Source organism: Nyctibius grandis, chromosome 6 (genome assembly GCF_013368605.1).
Source record: "Nyctibius grandis isolate bNycGra1 chromosome 6, bNycGra1.pri, whole genome shotgun sequence".
NCBI classification, from domain to species: domain Eukaryota; kingdom Metazoa; phylum Chordata; class Aves; order Nyctibiiformes; family Nyctibiidae; genus Nyctibius; species Nyctibius grandis.
This window is the reverse complement of record NC_090663.1, coordinates 10,581,807-10,594,931: the sequence shown is the minus strand read 5'-3', so window position 1 is coordinate 10,594,931 and position 13,125 is coordinate 10,581,807. Positions and strand designations below refer to the sequence as shown.

At 43.1% G+C, this 13,125-nt stretch overlaps 1 protein-coding gene across 1 annotated transcript in view; it reads right to left on the bottom strand.

Annotated features, from left to right (window-relative positions):
• The window catches only part of MSANTD1 (Myb/SANT DNA binding domain containing 1), a 45,986-nt gene extending 38,864 nt beyond the window's left edge, over positions 1-7,122 (bottom strand). The window contains exon 1 of the mRNA XM_068404134.1: positions 7,107-7,122. Within this exon, the coding sequence (XP_068260235.1) occupies positions 7,107-7,122 (16 nt within the window). The remainder of the gene's footprint in view (positions 1-7,106) is intronic.
• Between the last annotated feature and the right edge of the window lie 6,003 nt (positions 7,123-13,125).

Below are 13,125 nucleotides of genomic sequence, written 5' to 3'. Positions count from 1 at the left end.
GTAGAAAAGTGGCACTTTTTGACAAAACAGGAGGTATTTAGAGGAGGTATCCTTCTAAATAGGGATAGATGAGTAGGCTGAGTAAATGGAAATATTTGCAATTCATTTTAGACATTTGTCAAGATAATTTTGTAGGTCGATATGTGCAAGAGCTGCAGAATTTGTTTCAGGCCCATTTGGAAAAAGAAGTCTGACACAAGATTTTGATTGAGATTTGAGACACATCTCAGTGACATAGTCATTAGTTTATGCAACAGCATTAAGAGCTAACAAGTGCCCCTAAACCTCCCACTAAATAAGAAAATTAGAGGTAAAATTCTGCATCATTCCACGCGGGTGATTTTTAGACAGAATTTCCCACTCACCTTAACAAGGTGATAACTTAAAAATCCCTGCCAAGGAACACAGCCCCCTCACTGGACTCCCACAGCTCTGAAGGCACCTGCTAGTAGAATTTGATGTCCTCTATCCAGAGCATGAGACAGTGTGTGGGAGGCTTGTGTTAGGAAAAAGTACACAGTTGTACAAAGATTAAATTCCTTGGCGTTCTTATCTATTCTAAGAAAAAAGAATAGAGGATCTTACATTTTGTAAGCCTGAGTGTAAGGACACAAACACGGCTTATGGTCCTTCCAGCCAAGTACCTCTTGGCTTTAGAAGAAATACCATAACAGTTGTGTCTCCACTGACTTGCCATGACCATTTTTTCAGCATTTGCAATTGTGTGAGAGCATTGCAAAGTTTAATGTTGCTTTTGTCATTTGGAGAGCAGTGCTGGCCAGTCCTGCTGCCACTGTCACATCATTTAATTAAATATCCAAAATTTAATTATACCACATGCCGATACACAGTGCAGTCTTACCAGTTTTAGTTTTAGACTCTAGCTCAGTTTTCAGCATGAATTACACTGTTAAACAAGGGGGGAAAGGTGGAATGAAGGAAAGCAGGACAGCTATCTACTGCAACGTAAGCAGAGCTGAACAAGCTTAATGCATTCAGAGACCAGACAATCCTCTGGCAGCATTTGAGAAATACATGAAAAAGCTGTACGCCATGGTGCCAGCAGTAGTAGGGGACTGAACGTGGTGACCCCAAGGGCACTTTTCCAAGCCTATGTTTAAGTTCTCTTGGCACAGAAACTGTTCTGTATGTATTATCATTATGGCAGCTTTTCTCTGCACCATTTCTACTTCTACTGTATTCAAGACACAGTTATCACACTGTGCAACACTTGGGCATATTGTGGATTTACACAGAAATCTAAATTTATCTTTTATTTTGGTTTTAAGTTGTCTGTAAAGTCTTTAACATCCTATTTATCTTCTTGACCACTACCAAGGATTGAGCTGATATTTTCCAAGAACTATTCAAAATGACACCAGGATATTTTTCCTGAATGGTTACATCTCTGTAGATGCACATGTACGGTTCTTTTCCTTTATTGCATTACTTTGCAGTTGTCTGGACTGAGTGAGAAAATGGAGAATAATATTCACATCCAGTTTTAATTTTGACTACCTTGAAAATTTCTTATATGTAAAGTTTGTAATCTCTCCTTTTTTCCTAAAACATTAATAAGTAATTTAACAGCAGAGATACCAACAGAGCCTCCTGTAGCCTGGTGACTCTCCTGCAATAGGAAAACTGATGATTCAATTCCTACCCTCTGTGTGATTACCCTTAACTAATTAGAGTAATAACCAGTTCAAAACTACAGGAGCACTTTTCCCTTTTACTTCTTGAGAATTTAGGGGGGGTGATGACCATTAGTAAGGGACCTTAGAAGTCTAGCTACACCTTATCAACTGAATCACCTCTACCCATGGGCTGCTGGGCTTCAAAGCACACAGATTTGTGACAGCTTCCTTCTACAAAATCCATTTTGGCATTTACCCAATATATCATATTTACTCTATGAATTCAAGTCTTCATTTTAGTTTCCATAAATTTGCCCAAGGAAGGCTAGATTTACCAGCATACATAGCCCTTTAAACATCAGTTACGTTTGCCACCTTCACTTGCCACAGCTATTATTTAATTCATATCAAGCAAAACCATGAATTCGACAACTCCACATTTGGGGCTCTTGGGTGGCTACCATGGCTACCACCTATTTTTATCAATAGTAGTATGCATTTTATCCAATTGTTCTAAACCTGTTCTGCTGACACTTCAATTTAAAACAGCTCTTTACACTCTTTTAGATACCAAAATGCTCCAGAAGAGAAATCTCCCTGAGATCCTTTGTAATGAACAGCAAAGCAAAGATTTATTTAGCCTTTCTGTAACAGCCCTGTGTACTTTGAGTGTTCTCATTACACTGCAATCGCCTACCAATCCTGCTGATGGACAGGCTTCCTACTCTTCATGTGTTTGAAGGGGTTTTCTCATTGGTTCTGTGAGTTCAGCAAGTTGTTCCTCAAAATTGATTTTACCTGCCTTGTTTAACTTGCCTTATTTAACTTGAATGTATGCTCTGTTTTATTTTTTCTGTTCAAACACGACCTCCACTTTCTGAAAGATGTCTTTTTACTTCTAACATCTCTCTGCTCTTCCATTGAACAATACCAGCTTTTCAGAGAGTTCTGCTGAAGCCTTTTGATAGAAGAGATATACACGCTTCCTTGAGCTCATATTGTAATGTCTTCTCACCAGCTGCATGTTCTCTGCAAGCATCTTACTCTTTTAGCTGTTCCTTTGAGCCACAAAATTGTAAGAATCATTCTTACAGTTATGTATTCCACCTCACTGAGATTTTTTTTGTTTGCACAGGGACAAGAAAATTTAGTTTGTCCTGGTCACTGCACATTGCTCTGGGTTAAAACCAGTGTTGTAGTTGGTTCACACTCATACATCACTTCCCCTGTTTTCTCTCACATCAGGTTCTTTCTCCTCCTTTTCTGATCCTACGTTTAGTGTCATGGGCATTTCTCCATCTCTTCTGCAGAGAAAGGCCCTTTCTTCCCTTGTACTCCACTGAATACTCTCTTGATAACAAGCATCTCATAAAATACAATTTTCTCTTCCAAATGAAATTGCTCAATTTGCCAAGACAAGAAGAGCCCATATTTCCAAAACAGAGTCCTCTGATTTTCTCAACCAGCATTTTGATAAGGAGAATTTTCCATACAGTTTCAGGACCATGTTTCAGTCATCATTGTGAAATAATACTAATTATGAACACAGTCAACACCAGCATCAACACTGCCACCTCCATGTCTCTCTGAGATAAGAAGTGTGTTCCCCTAGCCTTATTCTTTCTTTCTTTCCAACAAGAGCACTGAAGTTCCCTGAAAGGGCAGCTTCTTCACACCTCCAGCATAGTTTGGATGATGAGTCTAAGAAGATTAGCTTCTGTAATGTTTTCTAAAAAACACTGTAAGCAGGATCACTTACACAAATGACTGATTTCCATCCAGCAGATTCTAGCATTGTTCCACTATCTCATGCATTTATTAGAATTTCATTTCCTTCTGGAGCCTCAAGGGAAATTTCATAATCAGCACACCTGGTATGTGTCGTATAAATAATTAAGGGGATGCCCTCTCTAACGATCTATGCAGAAAGGCTGTTGTGCTGTAAGAAATGGCCTGGATCATAGTCCTATTAGAAGAAAAAAATTAGAGTTATGAGATGCTCTCAATTTTCAGATTCAAAAAAACCTCATGAACATTTACTGAACCAGATGGAGTTAAGGCTCTACATGATCTTTAGAGGAACCTACTCAATCAGTATGTTTATGAGTTATTTCAACATTATTCTTTCTACACTGTCAGCGTAGATGGTACTTTATCACCATTTTTCTATCCCAGAATATAATTTATTGCCTGCCTTAACAAAAAAATCATGACACTGATTTAGCTTACAATCACATCAAGAAAAGTATTTTGTGTGACAAATTTGGCAATAAGCCAGCACTATATAAACTGGTTTGATGACAAAAATACTTAGGGCAACCCATGTTAAAGAGGACAGCGATCACGAGAAGCCCTCCATACTTAGCTTTATCTATTCAACAATTTGCAAGCGTAGTACAGTTGTAACAGCCCAAGCCCCAGTCTTCTGAGGAGGTTTTTCCTCCCAGAGCACTGAAGTCCTCACAAATCAGACCTTCTGAGAGGGAAATACATCATCAGTGCAAATGGATAAAATAGTCAACAGTTCATTTGCATTGCAGGACATGCAAATTCATGTCTAATGTGTTGGTAGCGCATCTGCACAATTTTGATTTGAAACGGTTATTTTGGATTTTGGGGGTTTTTTGTTTGTTGTTTTTTCCTGAGGGCAAAGTCCCTCAGTAGCTGGACTGTCACTTAAGTGCTTTGTACCTTCCTCTGTTTTACCATCAGAACCCTTTATTCTGAATTCTTCCTTCTGCTACCTTTGATTAATTCTCTGCCTTAATCTGTATTTAACAGTTACACTACAGATCTCTCACTTGAAATATTTTTTTTTACTTTCCCCAAACCTGAGCTGAAGTTTTACTTTAAAGCTTCTAAAAAGATTTTATCATTTGAGTGTACTTCACTTTACGCTGCCATCTGTAACTGAAGTACAGCACAGTTGATGGCATATTTGTGATTTGGAATCCATTTTTGCAGATAAAAGAGGTTAAACAGTTAATTTAAATATGCCTCTTTGATATGTAACTGAAATAGATTCACACTGAGATTTGCTCACCATCGTTACTCCTATTTTCCAACACATTAATTGGATATAGGCAGTCAAATCAAGAAAATCAGCTTCTCATCAAGGGCCATATTCTAAATTCTGATTTTTTTTGCAGCTAAGAAAATGCTAATGAACAATTTATGACCAAAATGTTAAATCAAAACCAGACATATATACAAGACTGTGTAAACATACTCCCACCCTTTCAACTTGCCCACTTACCTTAGGTCCATCTAAGTGCTTATGCATTTTTCTAAGGCAATCACATTCAAAAGATCTATGACTAATTAAATCTATTGCTATTAGTGAGAGCAGGCCATATTTAAATTCCATTTTTCAATGGGTTATGAACAAAAGCATATTCATTATCAGAATTTCTCCCTTTCTAGAAGCCTGATACTACAATTGGATCTGATTGGGCACCTGCTTACACCTACATGTTGCTTTAAGTGGACTCTGCTCAGCTGCAAGGGCACTCCTGCATGGGTCCTCTAGAACCAGAGCCTTCAGTTGTAGCATGATAAAGCATCATACGATTACATTAGTTGTCCTAAGACAAACAAAAAGGACTCATCTTTATCTTCAAAGTTAGTTTGTATTGGTAACATCAAGACCTTACCCCTCACTTTAGAAAAAGAAAAGCAGGGAACAGTTATCAAGGTGGGCTGATCCAGGCATCCTATGATAAAATTCAGTATTCAGTGTCAGTGCTGCCCTCTTCTTATCCTACCCAGAGCAGTAGGATGCATGGGATCTGATTAATTAAACCTATTTCAGAACTCTTGGCAAAAAGTGGGCTTCAGTTTAGAAAGTGGTAGCAGGAGGACTCTGGACATGTCCAGAGGGAGAAGCCCACTGGTGAGCTTCACAAGCTGAGCAATATTTTTCCTCTCTTTGAGCAGTAAAGGTGTGATTTGAAAGTCTGCTCAGAACGGCTCTACATCCATGGGACAAGCTCTTGACAACTTGAGGTGTTTTGGAAACTTGTTTGACTCACCCTTCTCCACCCGCACGTTCCGTCCTGCTGTAGCGGAGCCCTGCACAACCACGCACCCTGCTCTGAGCCCACTAATACTAAACGTACTATAAGTACTCCCAAGCTGTAGGGACTAAGGGGTTAATCCAACTCGCAGGCATACGTTAACCCTGCTAAGAGCATTCCACAGAAATACCATACCGAGCTAGCAACCTGGAAGGAGTAGCTAACCTGACACACGCTCTGTCCGGGCAGCAGACACACACACACTTGCTTTTTAAACTCAGCATCAACAGGGCACTTTGCGGATGCTTGCAAACCCGTGGGCATAGAAAATCAGCCGTTGTATGGACAGCTGCGTGAAAAACCAACAACAAACCCTGGAAAGCGGTTCGTGCAGCGAAGTTGTACTCTGCTTTAAGCAGACTCACTTTGAGATCATACCACCCATGTAAAAGGCAAAATATTTCCTCATTTATTTTAAAAGCTGCAGCTCTGCCCCCCCCCCTTCTCTTTGCATAAACATGCCGTATAGACACACACTTACAGGAGAATAAAGAGCCCACAGTTCTAAGTAGCCCAGATATTGATCTCTACCAGGATACACAAACCAGCAGTTTTAGGAGTCTCTCAGGAGTTTGCTGTAAAAGCAATTGGAACTGCAATTAACAACAGCACATCTTAGGATAGGGAAAGACTTCCAACTAGAAGCTAATTAGGAGGGCAAACACTGAAGCTTGTTAGCTGAGATGCTAATGAGAATTATACTTGAGTGGCAGCAGACTAGCTATTCAGAGTTAATTAGAAACCTCAGCTGATAGTATATTGCTCTTAAGAGCTTTCAAAACAAACAACTGCAAAAAAACTGTCCTGCAGCTAAGGATCCAGCGTGCCACGTTGGGTAATTCGTGGGCACGGGGAACAGCCAGAAAATTACACTCACGCACGAGAGTAATTTACCAGCATGTGACGAAGGTAGAGAGGAGGTTTTTCAGAGGAGCATGCCCTCCTGGGTTTCCTGCAACAGTCCTGCTCACCAGTGGCAGACCTGGTGCTGCATCACACGCTGCCCCTTACGCTGCCCGCTGAGAACAGGGGCACGAGCAGGTGAGCTGGAGGGCTGCTGCAAGCCCCAAGCATCCACACCAGGCTTGTGCAGAAGCAGGACAAGGACCTGGGCTGGTTCAACAGCCCCTGACAGCCTTCCTATCCCACCCACCAGCCTCTCCCATCCCAGCCCTCCACTGGGGAAAGCTGCTGGTGTCAGCAGTACCAGGGCAAAGCAGCAGCTGTGTGCAAGTTGCTCTCACCATGCCTCTGCCTTCCCGAGGCACAGGAGGATTTTACCCTCTCCCCCTCTTTATGCAGTGAGGAGGCAAAGAGTAAATCGAGGCACTTCGAGGGGAAAATCTGTTAAATGTAACATCACCGCAATGGGGATCGTGAAGTGTGGCCTTACCTGGGCTGAGTTGCATGGCTGATTCCTGCTCTGAGCAGAGCCAGGGAGGCAAAGCAGAGGGGCTGCGTGTTTAAATGTTTCCTCCGTGCCTGATTGGAAGCACAAGAGCCAGTCAGGGGCAGGGGAGAGGCTGCTAAACTCCAAGTAAGTTGCTTGTTTCAGGAAAAGATTGGATACTGGAGAACCTGCAGCCTGTTTCGCAGCGCATTTGAACACACGAAAAACGTGTGTCACAGGGGAGAGAAACGCTCCGGAGAATCAGGGGGATTTTCAGTTTTGCCGAGGCCCTGTTCGCATTAAAACTTGCAGTAACTTAAGCAAAGTCTGGTTTTAATTCTACTTATTGAAACCAATTGCAGACCCATGTGGATACTCTTAAACAGATTCAGCTTTCCAAAAGAAAACCAATGCAATGCAGATTTCAATCAAAGCACACAGAAGAGCACCCACAAACGGTTTTACATCACTGTAATTAAATAGATTTCAAAGTTTAACTTCAGCTAAACCAATGTGACTTTTACTGCAGATGTGACCTAGCAGTCACTGGCTGATGGCGTGTGAGAGGACTGGGAACTTTGCATACTGAAACCTCCCCGCAAGAGTCCTGGGAGCAAGTAGGTGTAAATACACCCTTCACACAAGCTTTTCAGTATCTGCAGTGGAAAGCATGTGAAAGTACAAAGAATTAAGAGTACACACTAACACTGGCAACTATACTTCATAAATCTGTTTCTTAAAGCACAAAAAATTGCCGGTGCATAAGCAATATTCTGAAGAGACAAATTTACTTCACTAAAGCTTTGGGAACCATCATTTTCACCTGATGTTTTTGAAGCCAGAGCCCCGGATTGTGGTTGTTCAGGTTTAACAGGACTCGTAAATGCTGACGGAAGCCAGAGGCAAAATTCCCCAGACACCAAAGAGATGTAGCTCTGGGCTTGACCACACTGCAGCTCACCCAAGAACAGTCCCAGCCATAAGCCACATGCCTCGGCTCAGCAGACAGCAGTCCACCAGTGACCAGGACACGATCGTGGGTTTGACAAAGCCATCTCACAAATCCGAACTCACCTGCGGCTGGTGCCCGCGATCCCCGAGCTGGCTGGAAGCACGGGCTGGGGGTCCCCTCGCTCAGCACCCGGCATGGTTGCTCTGTGTGCAGTGCAAAGCTTAATAAGCTGCTTGGCAACTCAAACCAGGCTAAATAAAAGAAACAGAAAAGATTTAAATGCAAGTGACTTGTCTTAATGCTGCAGGGAAGATTTACTAGGGGGTAACTAAGGGTATAGATAGCAATACCTCTCAGGCAGCCCTAGGAAACTGCTGTCAAGCTGGCACAGGTCCTAGAAGCAATCTAGCCAGCACAGCACAGGGATGAAAGGCAGCTGCCTTCCTCTCCTTCTCAGGGCTTATTCCCTCCACCCCTCCATCGCTTAGTGCTTCTGGTAGATTTTCCCCATATCAAAGAAGTTTATGGAAGCGACCTTCCCCAGAGCTGCAGCCCCAGCTGGCAGCAAACCAGGGCGCAAGGCTCTAGGTGCTTCCAGGGTTTGTACCACTGACAGCACGCGGGTACAGCCACAGGCCCAGGTGGGCAGAGCTCAGATTTGGCTCTAGACACATTTGTGTCTGTCCTTGCTCTGTCACCACAGTGCCCAGAGCGGAAGGCTGTGGGATGCTGGTATCAGACACAGCATCGTCTGCATGATGTGGTATCTCCAAGGACTGCTGGACAGTAATTCCAGTGCCTGAGTTGACAATGAAAAGTACGTACCTGTACTTAAAAGGTCAGTTTATCCAAGACTGAGCCTTTCTCACAGTTAGCAGGCCATGTTGTTTTTTCTCTGCTTGAGCATATTGATGCTTTGCACCAGTGATAGTGCCTTTACTGACAGCAGAGTACCACAGCAGTGCCTGCCCTTTCAGTGCTGCAACTGGGCAAATGTACCCTGTCCACTGGTAGCCTTACCAGCCTCGGCATTGTCAGCCCTAAAGCCGGGCTCAGAAGGCGCCTGCCCATGCTGCTAGGTGCTGCGTTCATCTGTCTCAGGTACCACTCAAGCCTTTCTATCTACTGCTCCACATTGGCTCATCGTACGCAATCAGAGTCTATAGGGGAGCACAAGGGTCACCCATTTCCGTGAAATGAAAGGTACCTGAAAATGCTTGCTAAACTTTGCTTTCACCAGGTTACCTTCAGCCTTTGGTTTCTGTACTTCCACAAACTCTTCTTCAGCTTCTCAAGCTCTTTATCAGGACTAACACCTCATGCCCAACAGATATACGTGGACAGCAGAGCTCTGCATTTGGCCATGGCACAAGTTAAGCTAGACAAGCAATTCCTAACATAGCTCAGCATCTCAGTTTCTCTATCCCTCCTGTCTCCTAGACAGACATTTTGGTGAGCACCTTGAACATGTTGTGCTAACACCTCACTGTGTTATATTTATTTTGGAAAAAAAAAAAAAAAAAAGATCAAAATATGTTGGACCAAAGCTATCATTGGCTCATGCCAATGCATATATAGGTGTGAGACAATGGTAGTATACATACAGGGATGCCTATAGTGATAATCCAATGATAGTGGGGTTTTTTAATATATATATATACACACACAAACATAAGCCCTATCCCCACCATGTCATCAGAAACTCTTCTGTCTGGAACCACAGACCAAAGCACTGTATTTGCCCTGCAGTGCTCAGGACATCCTGCCTCAGCTCCGAGCACTTCGCTTCCCAGGACGGTTTGTCTACTGACCATGTCTTTCAGCCTCTGGGGAAACTATAGATCAGCTGGGCTCTCTGAACACTTTTCACTGACTTGGTGAGCAATCTCGTTTCTCCTCAGACATCCCCAAACGCAGCAATTGTTTTGCTCCCATCGATTCAGGAGGGTGACATACCATCTTTTGACATCCTAGCAAGAACATGCTACGGACTGTAACTTTCCCCATCCGTTACCTGTGCTTGGTTCCCATCTTCCCTCTGCAGGGATAAATACACAACTCTAACCCTGAAATTCAACTATTTACCTTCTCCTGACTGTGAATGTCTTTCAGTATTGCTAGCTTCACGCTGACTTGAACACAGCATCCAACTCCACAAGAGCCCAATTTTCCTTTCAGGCTGATGATCTCCTGCCACAGTGGCATTGGCTCCCCCTGCAAAAGGGACCCTCCCCGATGGCCATCGTCTCCTGGCCCTCGCTGCACACCTGCAGCAAAATGACACAATCTGTTGCAGATTTTACCTCTTTTCTCCTCCCAGAACTAGGCTGCTGTTTAGCTCGCACTGCAGCTCCCCGGGGATCAGCATTTTAGCTCTGCTGGACATACTACCCCAGGTCTCTACCTTGGAATGGTTTTAATTTTTTATCATGCTCAGAGCACTGCCTGCTGTCTCTTAAGTTTTCATATGCACTGGGGAATTTCCTTTGCTTGGCAAACGTTTGTGGGTTTATCAAGGATTATTTCTGGGTTGTCTAATAATGGGGTTTCTAGTAATGCCTCTGAATTTACCTTTATTTCCCCCTAATTCACAGCCTGATCTCTCACAACTGACATAATGCCCCAAAATTACAACACTGCACCTTTAATCTTAGATCACTCACCAGTCCTCTTTGTCTTTGGGGAAGAGAGAAAAAAAGGTAGTATCAGGAGCAGAAGTCTCCTCTTTGTTGAAGCCTTTGGCCTCGGGTCAAGAAGGCTTTTCACACGAAAGTCCTGTGGCTCCCAGGAGAACTTGCATAAAACCCCATTCTCTGCTGCTGCCTTCACCTCTGTGCCCTACGGAGGCAGTGGCTGTATCTCGGTTTTCCTGTGCTGCTTCCTTCCCTCTGCATTTATTTTCTGGTAACTAAGTTCAGCTATTGCATCCTGTGGAAGATGACTAAAGAAACTTTCAGCCTAAAGGAACTAGTGAATCCATGATGCTGTTTTCCCCTATGCTATGAATTACCTGGGTTTCTTTTGTTTGGATATGTATTATTAAAACAACGTGTCCACAGTTTAATATCGGTAGGTTTCTACTTTTACTTGCATTAAGGAGCCCTGTGTTTCCTGCATGACCAACCTGTAACCCCACCATGCTTGCTTTTCCAAAACACCTTGTGTGCCATTTACTTTGGCCTTACTGCACCACAATCACACCGCCATTCCATTGTCATTCGGCTTGGCTTGCTGCAAGTTTATTCTCTTCTCTTCTCTCCCATCAGGCTGAGGAAGCCTCTGTAGCTCCACATGCTCATCACTGCATCCCTGTTTGCAGGAGCACTGCTGCTTTCCCTGAGCATGCAGTGCTGTGCTGCGCTCCATGGATCATTTTTGCTGCTTTGCATCAGTCATACCTGCAAAATCCCATTCTCTGAGTCACCACTTGTGTCTCAACATAGTGCTTTCCATCCGCCTGCGTTCCTCTTTTCTTTGCTATAATGATTACTTTTACTATAGTTATGGAGAACATTAAGCTTCTCATTCCATTTTATCTCCTCCTCTTTGCATCTTTGCTTCTTGCCTTTGCACAAACATAGGTGCACTTTTCAAAGTGCTTTTCATTATGTCTCTGAGCTAGCCCAGAAATTTTCTTTGTTCTCATACTTCCTTTCCAGAGGTTTTACATATGTCCCGCAGGCTGTGGGAGACAGACAGGAGCATCTACACATTATATTCTGGGCAGATGAAAGCTTACTGTGCCTATACCCCACCAAAAGAGCAAACAACTGCCTTAGTACAATGCTGAGGCACAGCTAACACTCCTGCTCCACACTGGGGCTTCTTACCCTGGGCTTGATCCTACAAGAAGGGCAGCATTCACAGGGACCACTGGGCTCACATCTGCCCAGGTTATGCTTGCGCGAACACCGCCAGCAAGAATCACAGAGGCTAGTGAGATAACAACAAGTTTAAGTACGCTTCAGCATTTTCCATCAAGTTTTTATTCCCGTTACTAATCACTGCTGAGTCATCTTTGAAGATTTGTGAACATCAGCCATCTTGCACAGCTTAGTCATATAACAAACTTATTTTTCCTGATTCTTGGTAACACTTGTCAATACTTTTCCTATCAAACCTCATTAGAGGATTTTTTTTCTTTCATTTTACAGAAATAGGATTTTACCTTAGCTTGGCAAGTCTGTTCTTGTTCCCATCCTAATCCTGCTAGAGAATGTGCATTGCTCATTACCCTTAATAACACATCTCCTCTTTTTTTGCTTTTCCTTTTTCTGCATGTCTGGCAGTTTTGTAGCTTTCCTCCTGTGAGCTGAGTAAAGCCCAGTTTCTGCACCCATTTCTTTTCCTACAAGTCCAGCCAAGGCAGAAAGCCTAAGAGCCCTCACAATGCCCTCTGTTCACAAAGCAATTCTTCATTTCTGGTTGCATCCACCTGGCACAGCCAGGTCACATCTGCCACTGGGTGCAAGCACAAAAAGGTACCTGCTGCAGAACAGCTCCTTGGTTTTATTCCTTTGACTGACCACTCTCCTCTCCCCAACCACCTCTTGAAAGAAGAGTTCTCTCTCTCCAGTATATAATCCTCTTGCAGCACTCGTTGTCAGAGTATCATCACAAAAACGTCTGCCTTTCACCTGCAAGTTGCCACATATTGCAAAAAACCCGGTGAGGTAGGTATGTGGGCATCCCCCAGAATGAAAGGCTCAGTACGCATTTAATAACAAAATACCCGTTTCATATTTAGACCCAGACCAAAGGACAGATAACAGCAACTGGTAACAGCTCAGATACTGCTGCTTCAGCCCGCTAAGACTGTGTTTTTTCCCTACTATTGCAAATATAAGTCTGTATTTCAAATAAAACATTTCACAAGGAGTTTTTATAATAATTGGGAAAGCTTTCACATCCCATCTGAAAGGGCTCCTTGAAACAGATTAAAAAATAAAACATCAAGGAAGACATTAGGACTGTACCTCACTCTTTCATCAGTATATATAGTACATAATGCACATCAGGTGCCACATGAACTGCTGTTCAAGGTTAAAGCAAGGTCCTTATGAAAGGGAC